This window comes from Mustela erminea, chromosome 16 (assembly GCF_009829155.1).
Source record: "Mustela erminea isolate mMusErm1 chromosome 16, mMusErm1.Pri, whole genome shotgun sequence".
Lineage (NCBI taxonomy): Eukaryota > Metazoa > Chordata > Mammalia > Carnivora > Mustelidae > Mustela > Mustela erminea.
Window position 1 is genome coordinate 7,524,545 of NC_045629.1, and position 25,307 is coordinate 7,549,851.

The 25,307-nt window shown below is 40.9% G+C and overlaps 1 protein-coding gene across 6 annotated transcripts in view; it reads left to right on the plus strand.

Annotated features, from left to right (window-relative positions):
• Window positions 1-25,307, plus strand: part of RGS20 (regulator of G protein signaling 20) — a 75,482-nt gene that overhangs the window by 46,667 nt on the left and 3,508 nt on the right. For all 6 annotated transcript variants that reach the window (XM_032316079.1, XM_032316074.1, XM_032316077.1 and 3 more), the window contains 3 exons: window positions 12,228-12,376; window positions 19,416-19,502; window positions 25,037-25,271. In XM_032316079.1, the coding sequence (XP_032171970.1) occupies window positions 12,228-12,376; window positions 19,416-19,502; window positions 25,037-25,271 (471 nt within the window). The remainder of the gene's footprint in view (window positions 1-12,227; window positions 12,377-19,415; window positions 19,503-25,036; window positions 25,272-25,307) is intronic.

Sequence of the window (25,307 nt, forward strand, 5' to 3'; positions counted from 1 at the left end):
GCTATCCTGCCATCGTGAAAAAAAAATCACTGTATTGATGTTTTGATGTATGTTTCTTTTTAAGATATTTTGGATATGGTAAACAAATGAGATGTCCAACAATTGTCATAAGAAAAGAAATATCAGTTTAGAAAAATGTGTCAAATTTGACTAACATAGAATGCTAGTTACATAGTCCTAGAATTAATATTAACCTTTTCTTGACTACATCTGCTCTCCACCTAGCCATCTTCCACAGCAGTTAGGTCTCTGAGAGATAGCACATAAGAAACTGTGAGGAGCAGACCACATTCCTGCCCAATTTCTAGCCACAGTCATTGTCAGGTTTCTAACCCTCCTGACCTAGCTGATGACCTAGCACTGTCCGTGCTTCTCTCGTGGCTCTTCAGAGTATAAGCCAAAGCAGCATCAGAAAACCTGTTGTTCTCCTTTTTTAGGGAGGGGCAGATGGGGCAGAGAGGCAGAAGGAGAGGGAGAAAGAAAGAATCTCAAGCAGGCTCCATGCCCAGTGTGGAGCCAATGCCGGGCTCAATCTCACAACCTTGAGATCATGACCTGAGCCAAAATCAAGAGTCAGATGCTTAACCAACTGAACCAGCCAGGCACCCTTCTTTTTTCTTTTTAAGTAATCTCTATGCCCAGTGTGGGGCTTGAACTCAACCCAAAGATCAAGAGTTACATGTTCTTCCAACTGAGCCAGCCAGGCATCCCCAATAACTTGTGTTTCTTCAGTTCCCCAGCCTTACCTTCATCCAAAATGAAAATGTATCTCCCAAGGAAAAGCATACTCATCCCAAAGGCAACTGCTTCCCTACCAAGTAACACCTAAAACACTGCCTTAGAAGGAAGAGTAAAAAAGAAAGACCACAGAGGGAGGAAGGGCAGTGATAACTCTCTCACACCTCCTTCCAGAATGCTACCCCTTTTTCAATGATCTAAGGCCAGAATAGAGGCCGAATGATTGATGTGGAGACTTTCTTCATGATCCAAGGTCAGAGATGTTAACTAGGACCTAGGCATGTGGAGAAAGAAAGGGGGATGGACACAAAAGAATCCTGGGGGGGAGACTTCATTTGGCTTTGCCACCAGATGGAAGTGGGAGGAGTGGAGGGTGGCTTCAAGCTTTCTTCAACAGGATAGACTGCAACTCTGCTTACCAAGACAGGAAGAAGGAGAGAATGGGTAGGTTTGTCCATGGAAATAAGTTTGAATTTGGACTTTAATTTTTCCATGTTGCAAATATGTTGTCCTGTGTTTTTTGTTTTTTTTTTTTTGTGGTTTTTTTCTATAATTTGCAGTGATTTACTCATGCATTCTTGGAAGAGGGCCCATTCCTTGCTGAGAAGCACTAAAAAAGCTGGCAGAAATTCTCGTGCAAACCGTTAATGATTGCCTGACACATTCCTTCATGATCTGGAGATTTCCTAAAGCAGCCCCACAGACAAAGTTTGTAATACACATTTAGTACTTTCCAAGGTGCCCTGAGCTACTTTATTACTGGGAATACATCTATCTCCAGTCTCCTTGAGAAATTCCCCATGGTTTTGGGGATAAGGAAAGCCTAGATAAAGATTTCAGTCAGTACTTGCAAAATGTTCCTTAATTGTTGGCTGGTATTAAAAAAGAACAAGTTAAAATATGCATAATTGATTAATTCCCTTCAGATCATACTATTTTTATTATTTCCCAAAGGCAATCATAAAAGTTGAGTCACACAATACGTCCATTTAATAATAGCAGAAAAGAAGAGAAAGATGTTACTATTATGGTCTTAAACTTGGTGGCAGCTATTTAAACAGCAGAGTAAAGATTTCCATTCACAGGCACTGTGAAACAGATGGTAACATACTTACATATTTTTTTAAGAGGTGAGGAAATGTGTAAACATCCATTTGGAAGTAATTACAATTCTAAAATGCCTATTGTTATTAGTATGCTTTCAGTTGACTTCCCCTCCTTGAACAATGAACCAGCTTTTTCTAAAAATAACCCCCAAATTATTCAGACAATAAAATCAAAAGACAAATTTTTGAAAACTCCTAGTTTTGCACAGAGGAAGAGCTAAGGTCTTCCGCCACCCCACGAGCTCCTAAAAACTGTTAGCTCTCTGTGTCACAGAAGTAGAAGATACAGCTCTGATTAGAGTTCTGGTCCATTTGACTATGTAGAAGTCAGTGCAAGTAACTTCCAGCTTTTATTAATATTTCATGAGCTGGGATGAGTTGGACTTCTTTCTGGTGATGACTGTGGCACAAGATAATGTGCCCACATTCCCTAAAATTGGTTTATTTCAGGATCCAGCTAAACAAAATGGAAACATCACTGTTGACCTGGGTTCAGCTTATTTCCTGGCGGCTAAGAATAACAGGTGGAAGTCTTAGGCAGACAGTGGGCGTGGCTGTGACTTAATAAGCCTCAGGTGATCTGGGGGTCAAAGCTTGGACTCTATGAGTCAGAGAAAGCCACCTTTACCTCTTGGTGTTTTCAGACGATGTAGCTAAACCCAGGAAGCTCAGGAGTGAATGAATGGGCCCGGCTGATTTCAGTTGGTCTGTTTTTCAAACGTCATGGTGTAGATTCTCGAATGAAGGAGACTTCCTGTGGGTTAACCACCCTCAAAGCCAAGCACTCTCAGAAGCAAATCCCTTGAGATTCTGAAAGCCCAGTGCTGATCACACCTGATATGCACCTCCCTACAACCTGTGTAAGGACTTGGAACAATCCCTTTCCCCAGACTGTTCACTTGAATTCTTCCAGTTCCTCAGAAGTCAGGTGCCCTCTGAGAGAAACCCGGATCCTAGGTTCCTCCACTGCCCCCGCCCATCCCCGCAGGTGAGCACCCAACTCCAAGAACAAATGCTGCATCTCCTGCAGAAGGCTCACACGTGGCTGCCTGCCATGTGGCCAATGAGGACACCTTGGGTGTGCTTGCCCTGTGGCAGGGTCGGCGTGCAGAATACAGACCTAAAGGTGGCATCTGTGAAAACTCATCATGCATCCAGGGCGAAATAATGTTAGAAAAAGCTGTTCCAGGGTGGGGAAACTTAAAAGACAGAAAGACCAAAATCAGGGTCAGATTAGGAGCAAATTCTGCTAACTACTCAGCATTGTTACTGCAGAACAAGGAAAGAGAGTGTCTCTTGAGGCGGCAGCACAGAGAATATTCCTGGAGTTATCACCGCCATTTTTTTTTTTTTAGTTTATTTTTAAATTTATTTTCAGCATAACAGTATTCATTATTTTTGCACCACACCCAGTGCTCCATGCAATCCGTGCCCTCTCTAATACCCACCACCTGGTACCCCCAACCTCCTCCCCACCCCCCCCCACCCCCCACACCTTCAAACCCCTCAGATTGCTTTTCAGAGTCCATAGTCTCTCATGGTTCACCTCCCCTTATTCTTTTGACGCAGCTCAGCGCCCTGGCAGTGGCAGCTCAGCAAGCAGTGTGGATAGATGAACAGAAGTGGCTCCCGAGGAAGGGAGCTTTGTTCCTAAGTACAGATCTGATCATTTGAACAGGCTCAAAAAAGTTTTCGGGGGGGGAGACCAATAGAAGGCATGACGGGAAAAAATATAATTCACGTGCACCCTGTAGTGTATGAGGAAGTCTCACCCTCAGGGTCTCCCCCTCGTTTGTAGTAAACCTAGTAGAGCTGATATATTTGGAATTACTAAAGCTATCATATACCAGAGATAGTTCTCCACCTGCACCTCCCACCCTATTTGGACTTCATTTGTAACTCCTTCAATGTGAAAACAGGAAGGGCAAAACTCAAATCTGTTACTTTTGCAACTGGTAAATAAGGTGGGAGGTGGGGGAGGGGGGATGATTGAGCTCACGGGTGGTGAGGAGGCAAGGCGTTCTATGGTCTGTGCCCACCCCATTCCCACTCTTCTTTATCTAAGATGAGGGTATGGCATAACAATTCCTCACACTCATAAATCACCTTTCTTGTGAAACACATGATGTTTTCAACGTGCTGACAGCCTGCTTATCTGTATTACGATTTAGAGTCTTTCCAAAATATGTAAAGAATCGGAGAGACCCCATTTGGTCTGGGAGTAATGATTCCACTGTGAAGCAAGTGACCAGGCTAATGGGTTCTTGATCCCAATGACATTATGATCTCAGAAAATGACTGGAAAATTCTAGAAGTGGCTACACAACGTATGATTTCCTTTATATGCCATTCTGGAAAACATAAAACTAAAGGTAAGCAAAGCTATATCCTTACTCCCAAATCTCAATATATTCAAAAGTGGAAAAGTCATAGAGGCCACATTTTCTAATCCGTGAAAAAAAAAAAAAATATATATATATATATATATATATATATATATATATACACATACATATATATGTATATATATGTGTGTGTATCCCAGTGACAGGTTAGTCAAGAAACTAAGACCTTGTTTCTGAAAAGCCTTGGATAAAAAGAAATCTGAACTTAAATTTGATCTGAGTTCTTTGGATTAAACAGTAATGCCACATTCAAAACTCATAGTTAAGATCAAAGCAGTAATTGGATAAAAATGTGTAGCCCAAAATGCATTAATTAGAAAACAGTAATGATGGAAAATAAATGAACCAAGAACTTAGTGCCAGAAGTGAGGATAAAACTAACAAAAGCAGTTTTTGAGAAAGATAAAGAGTAATTGAAATGAAAACAGAAATCCATGAAATTTACAGTGATAAAAATAAAAGTTATTTTACCAGCAAAAACCGGTTTATTCAAGAATACCAGAGATTGTAACTGAGGACAGGCAGGTCACAGCAAAAAATCATGGGCTAGCACAACAAAGGAGAGTAAATGTTATTTAATAAAAAGGAGGAAGCTGGGAAGGGGTTGTTTTGAAAAAAGGTCCATTTGAGAAAAGCAAGAGTTCAGGATGATGAGGGTTTCTCATTGGCTGAGTTGCTGGGGTAGTTGATTTCTTGGAGGAGATGCAGTGTGTATCTTTTCCTGTTGTGGCCTGTAATTGAGGTTCTTTCCTGTTGAGGATTTTTCTGTTGAGGTCTGTAATTGGCAGTTCTTCCTGTAATTGACATCAATTGGTAAGGGGTGAGAGCTCCCCCTTCTGGTCTCCTGACTCCTTTTTAGTGAGGTTTCCCTTTATTAATTTTCATACGCTGGCGATCCACTGTGGAGTACTGCCCAAAGGGGAGATACTTCAAGAGGCAAGGTGTGTTAAAGAAAAAGGAAGTCAGAGGCTCTATAGATGGATTTAGGATTTGCTTTCATGGGAAGTTGGCCTCTCTAGTTTCCTTATATATTGGTTTAACCTTCAGGGTTCCAAACTGTCACCTGATGGTAGGATCATTTTCTAAGAATTGCTCAGAATGGTCTTGAATTTATGCCCTCTAAGATTCTTGGTTCTCCTTCATTGGCATTTTGCCTATAAATCAATACCCTTGTCTATGATTCTAACAAGAGCTCAGGTCTTGGGCCTTAAGAGAGAAGATTTTTTTCATAGGAGACTTGATGTGTCATCAAATTCCTAATGCGTAATTCAAAAATGGCTGTTTGCAGAGGTTGGAAACTATACTGAAAATAAATAGCTATTAATGATCATCCAAGCACCAAGTTTAAGTTTACCAGAAAATAAATATTTTTTTCTGAGCTAATTATGGTTAGGTTAAATGTTTTTTCTAACAAGATACTCCTTTTGATTCCAAATTACTAAAAGAGTATGATCAAGATTAAGAGTTTGCCCTGGCTTTTACTTAAACTTTGAAAGAATTCTCTTAAATGCCAGGTTCCTAGGAATTGGTAAAAGCCATGTTTGAGTAGGATTATCTTTTGGTTAAGATCTGAATAGTTAATAAATGGCCAACCTATGTTATTCACATTTCCTCAGGCTGTTCTTTAAATGCCATAAATTACAGAATAAAGCATCTGAGGTCACTGACATTGGTTTGCATTCCTGTAACGCCTCAAGCAAAGGCAGCCAGTTACTGGCTCGTTCGTTATGCATGTGACATCCCAACAGACATCGAAGTGATACCTAGCAGTCCATGCCCGATACTCACCTCAGAAGGAAAACAATAGCAAAGATAAAGAAGCACCTATTTCATGTTATTTAGAGAGAATTAATGGAATTTAAATGTGTGCAGAGTTCTCCCACAGATATGGTGATGGCAAAGGAAAAAAGATATGTGAAGCTAGTTTGGCTAATCAGACACCAGTGTATAAAAGGACTAGCTGAGCTGATACATACCAATGGCATATTTTAAAAATCTTTAAAACGTGTGGCATTCATCCCATATACGTTTTTAGGGACGCCTGGGTGGCCCAGTGGGTTAAGCATCTGCCTTCAGCTATGGTCATGATTCTGGGATCGCACCCCACCCTCGGGCTCCTTGCTCAGCGGAGTGTGCTTTTCCCCCTCCCTCTGCATCTCCCCCTGCTTGTGCACTCTCTGTCTCTCTCTGACAAATAGATAAATAAAATCTTTATAATACATGTTTTTAGGCCTCATATTAGCTATCACATTAAAAAATTAAGTCTCTACAAGTATTTGTAACATAAATATTGTAATATATTTATGTAATAACAAATATATTTGTATTAATAAATTTATGTAATATAATTATGTAATAACAATGTTATTTTGTAACATTAAATATGTTACTCTCCCATAAGCAATCACACAATTGTCTTTTAAACAAGCAGGCAGTAATTAAAAGCATTACATTCTGACAGTGATGACTATTAATAATGATTTTCAGAAATTTGCAAACTAGATGAAACGGATTTTTTTTTACAGGAGATGAAAAAAATACCATACTGACTCAAGGAAAGGAAGAAAGGAAGAACAGAAATGAAAGAAGGAATTGAAAACATAGTCAACAAGCCAGAGATTTCAGTAATTTTACAGGCAAATTCTATAAATCTTCAGGACTGACAAAAATAATTTCCTAATATAGATAGGGGTGCTTGGGTGTCTGAGTCAGCTGGGCATCTAACTCTTGGTTTCTGCTCAAGTTGTGCTCTAGGTCATGTGATCAAGCCCCGTATCAGCTCCATGGAGTCTGTTTCAGATTCTCTCCCGTCTTCTCCCTCTCTGACTACCCCCAACTCTCTCTCCCTCTCTCTTGCAAATATATTAGTTAATTAAATCTCTAATCTTAAAAAAAGATTGATTTTTTAAAAACTCCTTATAAGTTTTATCAAATTTATCTCAGCAGTATAATAAAAGAATAACCATCTTTTTTTAAGATTTTATTTATTTATTTGACAGAGATCACAAGTAAGCAGAGAGGCAGGCAGAGGGAGGGGGGAGGGGAAGCAGGCTTCCCGCTGAGCAGAGCCCAACGCGGGGCTGGATCCCAGGACCCCAGGACCATGACCTAAGCGGAAGGCAGAGGCTTAAACCACTGAGCCACCCAGGCGCCCCAAGAATAACCATCTTTTAAACTGAGGAAGAGTTTACTTAGTAAGGTAAAGGTGATTCAAAATTAAGAAATTCATTAATTTACTTCATTCATTATTCAAAGAAGAAGATTCATATTCTTAATAGATTCATATTCTCAATAGACTTTTTAACTGATAGAATTCAACATTTTAAAAACTTTAAAGAAGATTTTCAAACATTTCTAAGTGTACAGTGGAAGGGAGCACCTGGGGGTTCAGTCGGTTAAACATCCAACTCCTGATTTTAGCTCAGGTCATGATCTCAGGGCTCCATTCTCTCTCCCTCCCCTCAGCTTGCGCCCTTGCTGTCAAAGAAAAAAAAATTGTAGAGAGGAAGGTATAACAAAGTCCACGCGTTAATGACACAACTTCCAACAATTATCAACATTTTGCTAATATTTAATATTCAGCTTTTATTAACATTTTTTGCCTTTTCTCGTGCTCTCCTATTCCACCATGGCTCAGCAGGGCATAAATCATCAAGACTAACTACTCTGTCCACTGAGCCCTCCAGCACCTAGTAACTGAGTAAAAACCATCTCTATTCATTTAAAAAGATTGGAAATGAGAGGAGATAGGTTGCTTGTAGATTTTATAGGAATAGCATATATTTCTTGTTTACCCAAAGTTTTAAATAATTCAAGATGTCCATGTTAACGAACCACATGTAAGGTTTCCAAGAAACCATACAAGAAATTCTAATGTTGAACAGAAGAAAAATTAAGTAGATTATGAAGCTAAGTTGAAACTCTATAAAGATGAATTGAAACATGAAATTCTGAGAAAAGAAGGGAGGAATTTTAAGTGAAAAAAAAAAGTTAACAACCATGTCTAGTCCAAGAAATACCAAAAGAACATAATCATCAAGCATTATTCAATGTGGAAGAGCAAACTAGAAACATCACAACTGTATACAGTGCTGTAAATTTTTAATACAATCACAGCCACATGCACCTCTCACCTGATAAAAGACTTCTGTGTTCAAAAGAAGACAATGGGGCGCCTGGGTGGCTCAGTGGGTTAAGCTGCTGCCTTCGGCTCAGGTCATGATCCCGAGGTCTTGGGATCAAGCCCTGTATCAGGCTCTCTGCTCCACGGGGAGACTGCTTCCCCCCCTCCCTCTGCCTGCCTCTCTGCCTACTTGTGATCTCTGTCAAATAAATAAAATCTAAAAAGAAAAAGACAATGCCTTTTATATATATGTAATTCTTTCAGGAACCATCAGTAAGGTGTAAGGCCAGCAACAGGCGCAAGGATGAGCAAATTGTGTACATCTAGACAATGGAATGCTGCTCAGAAGTTTAAAAAAGGGATGAAGGATTGATACACATAACCATCATGAAATAATCGTGCTGAGTGAAGGAAGCCAAACAAAAAAGATCCCATTTGTATAAAATTCTTAACAAATGCAAATTAACGTACGGTGGGAGAAAGTAGATCAGTGATGGTTGAGAACAGGCAGGAGCAGGAGAAAGGGGCCTGATGGACGGATTCCCAAGGGGTGTGAGGAAACGTGTGGTTCATGATGTGCTTATGACTGTAGTAGTAGCTCGCAGGTATGCACATGCCAAAGCGTACCAAATTACACACTTTAAGCAGTATGTGCAGACTGTATGTTTCTTGCATCTCAACAGAGCTGTTTTCAAAAATGTGTAAGAACAGACTTTGATGTCATTTGCCTTTGATTTCTGAAGGCTGTCTTTAGTCATGGGCAACCCCATGACATTCTCTCAGAGTTTGCTCACTAAATCATTAAGTCTTGGGGGCGCCTGGGTGGCTCAGTGGGTTAAGCCGCTGCCTTTGGCTCAGGTCATGATCTCAGGGTCCTGGGATCGAGTCCCGCATTGGGCTCTTTGCTCATCAGGGAGCCTGCTTCCCTCTCTCTCTCTCTCTGCCTGCCTCTCTGACTACTTGTGATTTCTCTCTGTCAAATAAATAAATAAAATCTTTTAAAAAAAAAAATCATTAAGTCTTTCCAGGATTTACAGACATGAGGTGTATACAAGCAAATAAAATATGTTAACTAAAAGGATAAGCGGAGGGAGAAATGACTCCTGGGCGGCTCAGTCCGTTGGGCAGCTGACTCTTGGTTTTGGTCCAGGTCAGGATGGAGCCCTGCATCAGACTCCACGCTGAACTTGGGTCAGCTTGAGGTTCTCTTTCCTGCGCCTTCTGCCCCCCCCCATACTCTTTCTCAGCAAAATAAATAAATAATAAGATTAGGAGGCACAGCTTATTCTGCGCTGTGTAACTAACAGAAAAAATATGCTTAGCTCTGTAAAATTATCTTCTCCCAGAAACCTCCAGCACATATTCCACATATGGGCAAAGTGCCATCAAGTCTTCTTATTAAAGTCATGAAGAAGTGAAAGGTACCTAAAAGTACTGTTACTTTTGGATATTTATGTGGCCAGTGAAATTAGACCAAGGAGAGGAAGGATCTTGGACTTGGAAAGGTACAGAAAGTAAACAGACAGGCGTGACTATTTATAGACTCTATGGTCGTCCACCTAGAAAACCCAAGAGGATCAGCAGAAGGACTACTACAATTAATTCAGGAATTCAACAGGGAGGCCAGATACAGTACCCTTAGCCTTCCTATACACTAAAATAACTACTTAAAACCTTGAAGCGGGGAAGTATTTACAATAGCAACAAAAACAAATCTATAAAATACTTAGGAATAAATCTATCAAAAATATGCAAGACCTGTTTGAGGAAAGTCTTTAGAATCTACAGAGAGGCAGGCTCTCGATGAACACACAGTTCATGTACTGATCGGGAAACCCCAGTGTTGCAAAGATGTTGGAAGAGTAGTCCCTTGAAACCCATTGACGTTACCACGTTACAATCCTTCCTTCTGGGAAGCTGTTGGGATTTTTTTTTTCCTTTTTAATGAGGCAAGTTGCATCAGTATCTCTTAGAAAATAATTAGCTGGGGTATCTCCTTCTCCCAGCACCTCTGTTTAGAGCCTGTGCTGGCTTGTCCTTGTCCCTCAGTGTCCTGAATGAAGGAAAACCACTGTCAGTCTCTCTCTGCTGCAATGCCACAGATGCCTAGAGGAGCCCCAGGTTTCTACCCCAGGGGCATTAAAAGGGGCATGTCTCCTCATGGTGCCCATAAAACGTGGCTTTGAGCTGGACAACTGTCTCTGTCTCCACCCTTTGAACAAGTGAGCCACCTCAGTGCAGGCATCCTGGACTCATCAGGCTGGGCACTGTGGTTGGGAGTTGTGAGCGTTGTTCCGGCTGTGGATGAAAGGATGGTAAACACTTGGCTGCGTCTCTCTTGCAGTCCTGGAACTACATCCTGGGATAATTAAAAGAGCTACTCCAGAAGAGTCGCCCTGATTTGGCAGGTACTCAAACTGATCTCATTTCTCATAAATAGACCTTTAAGTTCAATGTGATCCTACTCAAAAGCCCAACGTGGTATTTCTGGACCTTGAAAAGCTGATTGCAAAATTCAGCTGGATGAGAAAACAGACATGAACAGCCAATACCAGTTTTTTTAAATTTGTTTAGAGAACTTTGCCTACCCAATATAAACACATATACGAAAACTGTGATCATTAAAGCAAAGTCCAGGGACACCTGGGAGGCTCGGTCCATTAATCGTCTGCCTTTGGCTCAGGTCATGATCCCAGCGTCCTGGGACCAAGCCCTGCATCGGCTCCAAGGTCCAGTAGGGAGTCTGCTTCTCCTTCTCTGCCTCCCACTCCCCGCACTCATTCTCTCTCTCTCTGACAAATAAATAAAATCTTAAAAAAAAAAAAAAAGTCCAATAGACTATAATAATTGGTAATAGTAGGAAGAGATCAATCTAATGTTGGAACAGAAGAATACATCCAGAATTTAATCCCAAAATCCCATCTAAGGTTCTTTAATGTAGCTTTGGTATTTTTATTTTTTGCTTTTACTTCACCAACATCTGAATGACAGCCTCAAATGGAAAAGTTCACTTGGCAATTTCTCATTCTTACATTGCTTTTATGCTTCTCTCTTGTGGTCCTCAGGAGAAGGACAGGGTGAAGGATGTAGACCTTGTTTGCCATGGCTTACTGTCCACTGAAGTAGGCCGGGGCGGGGCGGGGCGGGGGTGGGGGTGCTCCTGCAGAAGGCAGGACCAGAGCAGAGCTTCGGTCCCTAGCCCTCCCTTGCTTCCTGGGACTAACGGAGCAAAAACTAAGTAGCAGGTAGGGTCTAGGTGCTTTGCACATATCGCAGTGGGGTATCTTCTTCAGAGTTTCACAGCTTGTTAAGACTTGAACCTGTCAGTAGGGTCTCAGAAGCCAGTGGCCTCCCAGGACTTCCATCCTCCCTCTCGGGATATTTCCTCTTACAGCCTTATTAACATGCCTGCCATCTTGGCCTGGCTTCCTCCCATATGCATGCGCTGGTCCACAGTGCTCACACTGTCATGCCTTGTGGGCATCCTTAATTCAGCTCTCACCTGGGACTGCTCCCTGGCCGTTGAGCCCAGAAGGGACATCAAAAGGGACATTTGAGGGCTGCAAAATGCCCTCATCATAGCCATCACCATGATGGCCTCATGTAGGTGATGTCAGTGTTTGAGTCCTCTCCTGACCTGGAACTGCCTTAGAATAGGGACCCCTGCACTCGCCCCTTTATTCACAATGCCGGCATGAGATGTTGGCTATAGAAATGAATAAGTACCAAATTTTGCCAGAATTCTCAGAAATGATTTGGAGAGAGTCAGAATTTTGTCTTCTCTGCGATCCAGACAACCGACTCTCTGGCTTTGTGTGGTGGTAACAGCCTCCTCTTTTGCTCGCCCTGTTGCAGCCCATGAGATCTGAGCAGACGGAGATGCGGAAACGGCAGATGCCTGCACCCCAGGAGACCACCGGCTCCATGCCAGACCAGCCCGGAGCAGGGGACCGCGGGTCCAACGCCTGCTGCTTTTGCTGGTGCTGCTGCTGCAGCTGTTCCTGGTAAGGTTGGGGCTTTTCTCAGTCATGTCCTCCTGACTGGCAAAGGGCACCCTGGAGTAGGGCCAGCTTGTGATTAACTCAATACGTGTTTTTCATTTTATTTTTTTAAATATTTATTTATTAGAGAAAGAGAAAGAGCATGAGTAGGAGGGGCAAAGGGAGGAGGAGAGGGAATCTCAAGCAGACTCCATGCTGAGTGTGGAGCCCAGCATGGGACTCGGACTCCCAACCCTGAGTTCATGACATGAGCCGAAACCAAGAGTTGGGTGCTGAACTGACTGAGCCACCCAGATGCCACATGCATGTTTTTTAAATGACTACTATACGTCTAACACTGATTTGGAATCTGTGAAGTACAACAGCAAATACACACACACACACTCATGCATGCACATGCACATAACACGCACACACACACGAGGGGCTCTGTATTCCAGCTCTCAAGGGACTTCTATTCAAATCCCTGGCATCATGTTTGTGTGTTAAACAACTAAAGAAGAGTCCATGGCCATTGGCGATTGAATATTAATATTTGGGCAGAAACAATAACTTAGATGGTTAGAAAGGACTGAACTCAAGGAAGCTACTTGGTAATAAAGGCTTTGTAGAGGACATAGAATTTAAGGTGGGTCTTAAATATTGAAGTAAAGTGGAGGGCACCTGGATTTTACCTTCAGCTTTGCTTTTATTAGTTTCATGTTTTCATAAAGAGAAATGTCAAAATATATTCTTAACTGAAGAATATAAAATGATAGGGTAACTTACCAGTACAGGAAGATACATAATCTTTGCTTCAAAAGATAGATACACAACTTGAACGGAAGATATTCTTGACCCTTCGAGTCACTGTCAAAGGTCTGGAGAAATGTATAGAGTTTACATCATAAGAACATTAGGTGGCATTTCTGAAATCTTGGCTACGGAAAGTGCTTAGCGCCCCCCAAATGTGTGCCTGACTTTAGGCAATTAAGTTATTGTATATTTATGTAGGCTTGACCACAAGTTGGACCAAGACCTCACTCCACAGTAGAGAAGACCACAAGGTGATAGTGCCGCTATCAAGAACAGTGACAGGACTATTAGAATGGGGGTGAGGCAGGTGGAGGCTGACATGAAATGTCCAAGAAAATTTGGTCTCTTGCTTGATTTGTGCTACGGTTAACTTCCAGGAAGTTCCAGTCTGGTGGACGAGACCCAGCAATACAACACTCTGACAACTGATGGAGTCCTGATAGTGGGTGGTTGCCCTGTTCAGAGCAAAACCCCAGGCGGCAAGTGGGAATATGAGGGACATGGGGCTGGCAGGAGGCAAGTGGTCTGGCACTCCCGGCAAGGCTTCAGCCCCAAGTAGGAACATAGAGGACTTGGCAGGAAGCCAGAGGAGAAGCCTGTTTGGGTACACCTTACACATGCAGCTGTCCAGGATCCACCGTAGACCAGGAGGATATCCACCAGGCGTGACAGGATTTCATTTTGGCCCCTCTTCCAGTCTTTCACTCCACTAATCAGTTTCAGTGAGATGATTAGAGATGATTGTGTGAGAGATGGGCAGAGATATCCTAGTGCTGGGAAGACACCTGTTGACTGGGTGACTGGTCACCCTCCCTTCTCTGCTACCTCAGAGAGACACAAGAGGCTGAGATTGTAGCCTGAACAATGTACGGGACTGATGGTGTGGGCACAGCAGGTGGTGCCATGCTGTTTCCAGAGGAGGCTCCTTCTACTGGCACCAACTGTGGTGACTGAACCATGGAGCTGTGCTTAGACACCATCATCCTAGCCAACACTTCTGCAGCACATATTGTGTGTGTACTTAACAGATAACAGAGCAATGGGAAACAATGTTGAATTGTTATATTGTACACTGAAACTAACATAACACTGTTATGTTCATTGGACTTCAATTAAAAGAACACAATAGAGCATTATCTTCAAAGAACTGGAGAAAAGTAATGGAAAACTAAGTCAAACTATTAATTCAAGGGCGGGGGTAAAACAAGACATTTTCAGACATCCAAAGGCCAAGAGAGGTAACTGTCTCAGACCTTCCCTAAAAGAAAGGGTGTACTTGAGGAAGAAAAAAATGAAGTATTAATCTGATTGAGAAAAATTGAAAATGTCCTTAAAATTCATGAACAGAGAATGGATAAATATATTGCAGTGTAGTTATGGAATGCAATAGCATATAGCACTTAAATGCATGTGCTGGAGGGGAAAAAAAATTGTGGGGTGCCTGGGTGGCTCAGTCAGGCGTCCAACTGTTGATTTTGGCTTAGGTCATGATCTCAGTGTTGTGGGATTAAACCCCGCATCAGGCTCCAGGCTCAGTGTGGGAGTCTGCTTAGAATTCTTTCTCCCCTTTCCCTCTGCCCCTTCCCGCCCCTCTCTCTCTCAAATATATAAACAAATAAATAAAATCTTCCAAAAAAAAAAAAAAGTACACAGCAAACTTTAACTGTTTCAGTGTTTACTCTCCTTGATTTTCTTTTTCTCAGCATGCTTTTGAGACTTATCCGTGTTGATAATACATAATAGAGACAATTTTTAAGAAAAGAAAAGGGCAATGTGTTTTCTAAACCCTTGTATTATCTTTCTCGAAATTCTGCTTCATAGCCTTCTGGCATTTCATTTTATCAAAGAAGTCATGCAGGTGCTTGATTTCTTAAAACTAAACTTTTTTTCCTTTCTAGAAGATTGAAGAATTGTTTCCTCTTTGTAGCTCAAAATTTTACCAAAATATACCTAACCATGGGGCTCCTTTTACTGAACGGCTCTTAAACATAGTGAACAACTATTGTGGCTTCCAGCAATGTTTTCTTGTTCTATGTAACAATAACAATACACTCAGGTTAAAAGCTTGACACAAAATATATTTTTCACTTTTTTAAGAACAGAGTATCTCATTGAGAAATATTCCTACTTTTAAAAAATAAGACATGGAAAACATGTCAAAGTTTAAATAAAGATTGCATTGTTTAATTCCAGTTCTCTTAGACATCTTGTTTCAAATTCATCCTTTCTTTTTCTCTTTGATTTTTCATACCCATTGTGTATTGATGTTTTCTGCTTACAAAAGAAGCCTAAGAAGTCAAGCAGTATTTATGCTCCTACAGTGAGAACACCCTACAGATGCCTCTCAAGTTTTTGTTTCAAGAAACCATTATTTACTGAAACTGGCATCATGAAAGCAACAAGTCAGAAGAGTTCTTGCATTTCTAATGACTTTGCATTAACGAAAAACAGCTGCGCGTGCACACGCACAATTACTGAAAATCCATAAAGCAAACGTGCTAAAACTAGGCTGAATGACTCATAAAATGGTGGAAAGAGTGGAAAGGAAAGATATAATAAAAGGAATAGAAAAGAGTACAGGAACAATAGTCAGATAAAGCAAACTCAAATATCCAATAGTAAAAATCCATTTTGAAATTAATGGGGAACTAAAAGCATTTCTCCTGAAAACAAGAACAAGGCAAGGATGTCTATGCTCTCCCCTATGGCTTAACATTGCACTAGCTAAGATTGCACTAACATTGGTGCAGCTGGACAAGAGAAAATAACCGTAAGATTCAGAAGAGAAGTGCTAAGACTCTCCCTATCTGCAGAACATATGAGAGGAGACCTGGAAATCCCAAAGGAACAGTCGCTAAATTAATGCAAATACACAAGAATTCAATATGAAGAAAGATATAATACTAGTGTAAAAAAAGAATAGTCTTCAGAATATAAAGAACTCTTACAATTCAAAAATAAAAAGACAAACCAGTTTATAAGTAGGCAAAAGAGGGGCACCTGGATGGCTCAGTCAGTTGAGCATCTGACTCTTGATTTGGCTCAGGTCATGATCTCAGGATTGTGAGATTAAGCCACGAGTAGGGCTCTGTGCTTGGTGGGCAGTCTGCTTAAGATCCTATCTCCCTCTGTCCCTGCCCACCCCTGCTCTCTCTCTCTCTCTCTCTCAGATAAATAGATAAATCTTTTTTTTTTTTTTTAAGACATTTCAGGGTGCCTGGGTGGATCAGTCAGTTAAGCGTCTGCCTTCGGCTCAGGTCATGATCCAGTGTCCTGGGATCAAGCCCCAAGTCACATCAGGCTCCCTGCTCAGAGGGGAGCCTGCTTCTCCCTCTCTTCCCTGCCTATACTCTCTCTTGCTATCTATGTCTCTCTCAAATAAATAAATAAAATACTTTAAAAATTAAAAATTTAAAGACATTTAAATTAAATTAAACTAAAAATAATAGGGGGGCATCTGCATGGCTCAGGCAGTTAAGCATCTGCCTTCAGCTGAGGTCATGATCCCAGGGAGCCTGTTTCTCCTTCATTCTGCCTACTGCCCCCCCTTGCGTATTCTGTCATATAAACAAATAAAGATGTCATGAAAAGAAGGGCCACCTGTACCCCAATGTTTATAGCAGCAATGGCCACGGTCGCCAAACTATGGAAAGAACCAAGATGCCCTTCAATGGATGAATGGATAAGGAAGATGTGGTCCATATACACTATGGAGTATTATGCCTCCATCAGAAAGGACGAATACCCAACTTTTGTAGCAACATGGATGGGACTGGAAGAGATTATGCTGAGTGAAATAAGCCAAGCAGAGAGAGTCAATTATCATATGGTTTCACTTATTTGTGGAGTATAACAAATAGCATGGAGGAGATGGGGAGTTAGGAGAGGGGAGTTGTGGGAAATTGGAAGGGGAGGTGAACCATGAGAGACTATGGACTCTGAAAAACAACCTGAGGGTTTTGAAGGGGCAGAGGGTGGGAGGTTGGGGGAACCAGGTGGTGGGTATTATAGAGGGCACAGATTGCATGGAGCACTGGGTGTGGTGCAAAAATAATGAATACTGTTATGCTGAAAATAAATAAAAAATAAATTTTTTTAAAAATTAAAAAAAAAAATCTTTAAGGGGGGGCGGTCGTCACGGGCAGGGAGGGAAAAATGAAACAAGATGGGGCCAGGGAGGGAGACAAACCATAAGAGACTTAATCTCACAAAACAAACAGGGTTGCTGGGGGGAGGGGGATGGGAGGGATGGGGTGGCTGGGGGATGGACATTGGGGAGGGTATGTGCTATGATAAGTGCTGTGAAATGTATAAACCTGATGATTCATGGACCTGTACCCCTGGGGCAAATAATACATTATATGTTAATAATAAACAAAAAATAAATAACATATTGTGAAGTTGAAACATTAAAAAAATTAATAATAAATAAATATAAAAGTAGGTAAAAGATCTGAGCGGACAGGTCTCCAAAGAAAACATATAAAGAGCAAATAAACACATGAAAAACTATTTTAGCCATTAGCAAAATGCAAATTAAAAGCACAATGAGATACCACCGCTTACCCCCTCCCCCAGATGGTAAGAATAAGAAAGACAGACACAAGTGTTGGCAAGGATGTCAAGAAACTGAGTCTTCCAGCATTCCTGGTAGGAATATAACATGGTACAACTGCTTTGGAAAACAATATGCACCCTCCTCAAAATGTTAAAAATAGAGTTACCCTAGGAAAGCATTTCCACTCCGAAGTGTCTACCCAAGAGAAATAAAAACAAACGTCCACAGAAAAAAAAAAAAAACTGGTACATGACCGTGCACAGCAGAATTATTTGTAAATAGCCAAAGAGTGCAAATAACCTAAATGTTCATCAGCTGATGGATGGATAACAAATTGTCACATATCCACACAAGGGAATGTTATTAAGCTGCAAAAAGTAACGAAGTACTGATACACCCACTACAACATGAATGAAACATCAAACCATGATGCTGGGTGACAGAGGGCAGCCACCAAAGACCACGCGCTCTAGCATTCAGAAGAAGCGTGTCTATAGAGACAAGAAGTCCGTTAGCGTGTCTCTGGGGCGGGAGGACGTGGGATACAGGGGTGATGGGGAGGAGCTGCTCTTTGGGCCTTCCTTTCAGAGTGATGAAAACGTTCTGAAGTTAGATTGTAGTGAAGGTTGTACATCCCTTTGAATATGCTACAAACCACTAAATTGTACACTTTAAACAGGTAACTTCCTGATGTATAAATAATGCTCAGTAAAGTAATAGCCTTGATATGTACAAACAGGAACCAGTTAGGAGATGAGATGAAAACTGCATTTGCAATAACAACACAAACACTTGGAGTAAGTGTACAAAGAGATGTATAAGACGTATACAAGGAAATTTAAAGTCTCCTGAATAATACAATAAATTTTGTTTGTATGCTTTCCTCTAACACTTTTTCCAAGTATACCTATAAATATTTAAAACCTCCATTGGATTGGAAACACAAACACATTTTGCCTAGAGAATGCACACTTTTTTTCAAGGTGCAGAAATGAGATGAAAACCCAAAACATCCCTGATAACCTGACCTTTTTATTACTTTCTAATGGACATGTTTTTATGAAAATTACTATTAATGAGGGCACCTGGGTGGCTTGGTCGTTAAGCGTCTACCTTTGGCTCAGGTCATGATCCCAGGGTCCTGGGGTTGAGCCCCACATCAGGCTCCCTGCTAAGCAGGGAGCCTGCTTCTCCCTCTGCCTGATGCTTCGCCTGTTTTTGTTCTCTCGCTCTGTCAAATACATAAAGTTAAAAAAAAAAAAAAACCTATTAATTTAAATGTAAACTCTCCCTCAACTAGTGTAGACCATAATATTATAATTTATTCTGTTAATATTTTAGCATCATACTTCTGGTTTTTTTAAAATATTATTTATTTATTTGAGAGAGAGTGAGCACAAGTGGGGGGCAGAGGCAGAGAGAGAGAGAGAGAGAGAAGCCGACTCCCCGCTGAGCAGGCAGCACAACAGGGCTCCATCCCAGGACCCCGAGATAATGACCTGAGTTGAAGGCAGATGCTTAACCAACTGAGTCACCCAGGATCCCTACTTTCAGTTTTCTTAAGAAAACCAGTCAGGGTCAATTTTTTTCAAGAAAAGAAAGAAATTCTACATGGTGATCTGGAGTTCCATTTAAAATATTCGATGCAGAATGGTCTCAACTGACATGGAAATGTCTTGTTTCATGCAGTCTTACTGTTAGAAACCAAGAAGAACAGAGACCCAGGAGGCCCTCCCATGAACTCAGAAGAGAAGACCTTCCAACCTGTGAAGAAAGGTAAATCTCATTATTGTTTAGCTCACTAAACTGACAAAAATGCCAGCCTTATTTTTTCGGCATCGTAACAGTTTCTCTAACTGCAATTTAATAATATCAAATCACAATGTGGCACCCCATTTCCACTCTGCAGAGTTCATTGTGTGATACGGAGAAAAATTAGTTCCATTATTAAGTTCATCCCTGCTAATCACAAATATAAATCGATGCTTCTTGACAAAATGTGACATTATCCTATTTTCATATGATAGACTTTTTAAAATAAAAGACCATAGTGAAACATATATGTTTAATTTTCAGGAAAGTTTTAGAAGTCCATTTTTTTCTTAACTATTAAGTTTATACTCTAGCTAATGTAATACTGTCTTCATTTTAGTATTTTGAAAAAAAAAAGTTGGGAAGAAAACACATTAAATTACTTTCCATAATACCAGATTTTAAAGTTATCTCGTTTTGTCCTATATTATTAATTGGCTTACTTTCACTTACCCATTCTAATACCTTTTCTTTTTTTTAAGATTTTATTTATTTATTTGACAGAGAGAGATCACAAGTAGGCAGAGAGGCAGGCAGAGAAAGAGGTAGAAGCAGGCTTCCCGCTTTGACAGACAGAGATCACAAGTAGGCAGAGATGCAGGCAGAGAGAGAGAAGGAAGCAGGCTCCCTGCTGAGCAGAGAGCCTGATGCGGGGCTCAATCCCAGGACCCTGGGATCATGACCTGAGCCGAAGGCAGAGGCTTTAACCCACTGAGCCACCCAGGCGCCCCTAAATTGCTTATTTTTGAGGGGGAAAAAACAAGTAGACTAAAAGGTTACTTAAGTGTTTCTTTTTCATTTTTTATCTTATTTATCCTTACCCAGATTTTTCAAAGTCTGGGAAGCATAATGAAATCTTCCACAGTCTGGGGCACCTGGCAAGCTCTGGAGGAGCATAAGACCCTTGATCATCATGAGTTCAAACCCCATGTTGGGTATAGAGAGTTCTAAAAAAAAAATAAGTAAAAACTTTTGAAAAATACTCCACAATTTATGAGTTTGTTTAAAAATAACTTTTATCAAGGGACATCTGGATGTCTCAGTGGGTTAAGCTCAGGTCATGGTCTCAGGGTCCTGGGATTGAGCCTCACATCGGGCTCCCTACTCAGTGGGGAGCCTACTTCTCCCTCTGCTCCTCCCCCCACTTGTGGCACTCTCTTTCTCTCTCTCTCTCAAATAAATAAATTAAAAGTATTTTAAATAGCTTTTATCTTGAGGCACCTGGCTAGCTCAACTGGAAAAGCATGCAACTCTTGATCTCAGGGTTAGAGTGTTCAAGTCCCATGTTGGGTGTAGATTACTAAAAAAATAAACTTTTCTTTAAATGGCTTTTATTTTATATATTCTGTTATGTTGTATTCTGTACCAAAGCTTTGAGGCTTTTATTCTGGAACCAGAATGCCTCGTTGAGGGCTAACTCTAACCATACTGACAGTGGGACCTTGGGCACTTGACTGAGAAGCCACACTCTGCCTCAGTTTCCTTGTATGTAAAATGGGGATCACAGTTTACTGTTCGCTATTGTGAGCCTGGCAAGCACTCAATATATGTTGGCCATTATTTGTTCTCAATCAAATTCCAGAATATGAAATGACTTTATCCAACATAGTGCTTTTCGTTTCCAATTCTACTTAGATATTAATATTATTCTTATTGCATTTGCCTCATATATCTTTGCCTATATTGTTCTTAATTTTTGTAATATTTTGTATGATTTGTATGATTGCTGAAAATAGCATTATGTTAGATTTTGGTCCCATAGCAGTCTGTCTCTAAATGGGGAATTATAATTCAATGACATTGGGTCAGTTATTTTGATGACGACTGGTAAATTTAATCTTCTAGCATATTATTTGATTCCTTGTAATACCTCTTAATTAATTTCTTAATTTTGTTTGGTTTTGGTTTTTGCTATTTGAACTGTGCCTTTTTTGCTTTTAGGTCCTTCAGTAATGCATATTGTTTTCTCTTGTTTTAAATATTTTTATTTGTTCCTGTGTGTTTGTTTTTAAGTAGGCTCCACACCAAATGCAGGGCTTGAACTCACAACCCTGAGATCAAGAGTTGCATGCAGTACGGACTGAGCCAGCCAGGCACCTCTGCTCTCTCTTTATTTTTAAAAAATGTACTAACAATTGCCTTTAAGTTTTTCAGAATCATCCTTTAATATGTATTTCTGAAAACTGACAGGAATAAAAAACTATCTTTTGACTCCTCATGTTTAAAAAACATAACTTAGGATACTTAGCCACACCAATTTAACTTTCTGAAAAAAATCCAAGATCCAAGATTTTTATGTAGATTACTTTAAGTTACTATTTTTAAATTATGTTTTCAGCATCTTTTAAAACATTTTCTTTCAAAACTAATTTCCCTAGATATAAAGGATACTTTGTTTTCATACACAATGCTTTTTTGCATGATAAAAAGTCTACCCACTATAAAAATAAAACCCAAACACTACGAAAGTTTTGCAATAAAAACTCAGTCTTCCTTGTTTTCTAGACCTTGTCCCAATCTCCAGATATAACCGCCATCATGGGTTTTTTTTATATGTCCTCAAAGGAATTTTCTATGCATTTACACATAGTTGAACAGAAATGGGATCCAACTATACACAATGAAGCTAATTTGGAAACTAACCTTGAAACTATTGTTTCAATATCCTTTTTTGGGGAGGGGTCTGCTCACTCCCTTCTCTCTACAATCTACTTTCTCTGGTCTTAAACCTTTCATGTATGCTTCACTGCTGGTTCATTATAATCCATCTTCAAGATGTGGTTTCAAGAAAAGGACATAGAATTTCTACTGTGAACTTCTATATATGTGAGTGTGTGTTTTTTTCTATGACCTTCACACAACTAGGACAAGTAGCCACATATCAAATTTTGGGGTATACATCTTCTACCCCTCCAAACTAAATACAGAATTTTTGGCAGTGTGGCAAAGTAGATCACCAGAGGGGCTTCCCAATGTGGAACAACATATTTTGCATTATTCCAAAGCTTTTGCATCGCTGGAATCCTAGAAAGTAAGGAAAATGACAAAGTACCTGAAAACCCAAAGCAAATTTAAAAAGTAAGCAAAAACCTGAGAGGTGAGACTGCTAAGCACAGGAATGAAGGGTTTTCTCTGAGAACAAGTACAGAGCAGGGTGGGGACGAGGTGTTGAAACTGAGATCCCAGATTAAGCCCTGATTTATGAAAGGAGCCCAGGTAGTCCGGGGTCAGTTACACACCTAGATCTCAGGAGAAGCCAACACACGACATCGCTGGAGGAAAGAAAACATACCCAATTTTGACTCTCAGTTTTCTAAAGAGTAAGACCAACCAGAATCTAAACTAAAACTTAAAGGATACAACCTACAGCCCGTGACAGTCTGTAGAAACGATGCTTGGATTTAGAGCCCAAAGGACTTCACATATTAGAATCATCTATAAAAATATATAAAATAATGGTTTCTGAAACGTATAAAGCAATCAAAGATGGAATCACAAAAATAAGTGAGCAGAATCCAACTATCAGAAGTGTCCAGGAGGACTATGAAGTTGTATTATAGTTTTGCATGATGTCACCTTGGGGACACTGGACAAATGACACATGGGATCCCTCTGTATTATTTTTTCTTATTTCTCTGTTTTTAATATTGTTTTTCTGAGGCCAGAAGTCTACACTTTTCTTGAGGCCAGAAGTCCAAAATCAAGGTGTCAGCAAGGCCATGCTCTCTGATGGCTCTAGGGGAGACCTCTTCACTCTTAGAGCTTCTCTGATGGCTCAGGAGTCCTTGGCATTCCTTGGCGTCATGGCAATCACATGACCATCCTTCTCCAGTGTGTGCCTGTCTCTGTATACAGATTCCCCTTTGTTGTTGTTGTTTTCCTTAAAATTTTATTGATTTATTAGACAGTGAGAGAGAACAAGCAGGGGGACCAGTAGACAGAGGGAGAGGGAGAACCAGGCTCCCTGCTGAGCAAAGAGCCTGGACTGGATCCCAGGACTCCGGAATCATGACCTGAGCCCAAGGCAGACACTTAACCAGCTGAGCCACCCAGGTGCCCCCAAATTCCCCTTTGTATAAGAATATCAGTCCACTGGGCGCGTGGGTGGCTCAGCCATTAAGCGTCTGCCTTCAGCTCAGGTCATGATCCCAGGGTCCTGGGATGGAGCCCTGCATCGGGCTCCCTGCTCAGTAGGAAGCCTGCTTCTCCCTCTCTCACTGTGACATCTTAATCACCTCATCTTAACTTAGTTAAATCTACAAAGACTCTGTTTCCAAATCCAGTGACATTCTGAGGTACTACTTATGATGTCAACATATCTTTTCTTAGGGGACAGTACTCAGCTCACAACACCCTCCTACAAAATAAACACTAAATTCAGTGGGGTTTTACACATTGGTTCCACAAAGCAGTTCTGGAATTAATCATTCCAAGGTTATACAGGTTGTGTATAACTACCCAAATGTCTCAGAAATCAATTCAACAGGGATACCACAATCAGATGAGGGCAGTACAAGATTGGGAAGTTGGAAACAAATTCTGAGTACTCAGGAACTCTGGCCACATGGAGCCATGCGGGCGAAACTTTGAAACTTAGTGTGGGGTCACAAAAGCAAGTGGCAGAAGAACGTAGCGTCAGCCATTTTTATAAAGTGAAGGAAAAAAAACCACTGAAGGATATGTTCTTCAGGGATACCTACCTACATAAACACAATGAGAAGGAAGGTGGGGGGGAGAAATTATTTGATAGGGATCATTGTTGGACAGATGATGTTTTCTGACCTCAATATAATTAAAATATAAGTAAAAATGAACTAAACCAGGGTGGGTCCAACGTCAAACCCAGCAGTTCCCTCAGGGTGGGGGAGTCAGGAGAGCGGGGTGTGGCCAGGGGACGGCGGGAGGCGCGGCTGGTGGTGAGGAGCTGGTTCTCACGGTGGATACTGAACTCCAGGGTGTGCTTGTTATCATCCTTTAGAGCTTGCACTTATGTAAACTATTCTTTCCCCGTTCTCTGTAAAATTCTTTTTCAAATTTTAAAAACTTTAAAAAAATTTTTTTTTAATTTTTAAAAAAAAATTTTTAAATCTGTGGCTGTTCTGGAAGGTAGTGTGCTAAGTTCTGATGTACTTCTGTCAAAAGTCACTGGGAAGCCTTGGTCAGATGCTTCTAGGGTTTTTCTTTACTGTTACAATTTTAAAACTTTGTCAGGACTCATCCAGATGTAAATAAGTACCTTCTTAGCAGTTCTAACGATCGGTCTGCGAGCATTTAATGGGCAACAGCCGTGCACTCCAGCTGAACAGCTGGAAAGGATCATACTCATGTGTTTTTGCCAAGGGCCTATGGAAGTGAGCACAGCTCTCTCCTTTCCTAAAAGGGCCGAGGGGCACATTATCATCCTCAGAGGGGAAAAGGGTAGGTTTCTAGTGAGGATATTCAAAGTAACTACTGATAACATAGCTCCCTCTTGCCCCTTTCTTTCCATCTCCACTAAGCCCAAGTCCCACCCTGGAGGAAGTCAATGCCTGGGCTCAGTCCTTCGACAAGGTAATGCTCACTCCAGCGGGAAGGAATGCTTTTCGGGAATTCCTCCGAACAGAGTTCAGTGAAGAAAATATGCTTTTCTGGATGGCGTGTGAGGAACTGAAAAAGGAAGCTAATAAAACGATCATTGAAGAGAAAGCAAGGATAATCTATGAAGACTACATTTCTATTCTTTCTCCGAAAGAGGTATGTACTCCCACAAAGGGCTTCCTCCTGGGAGGC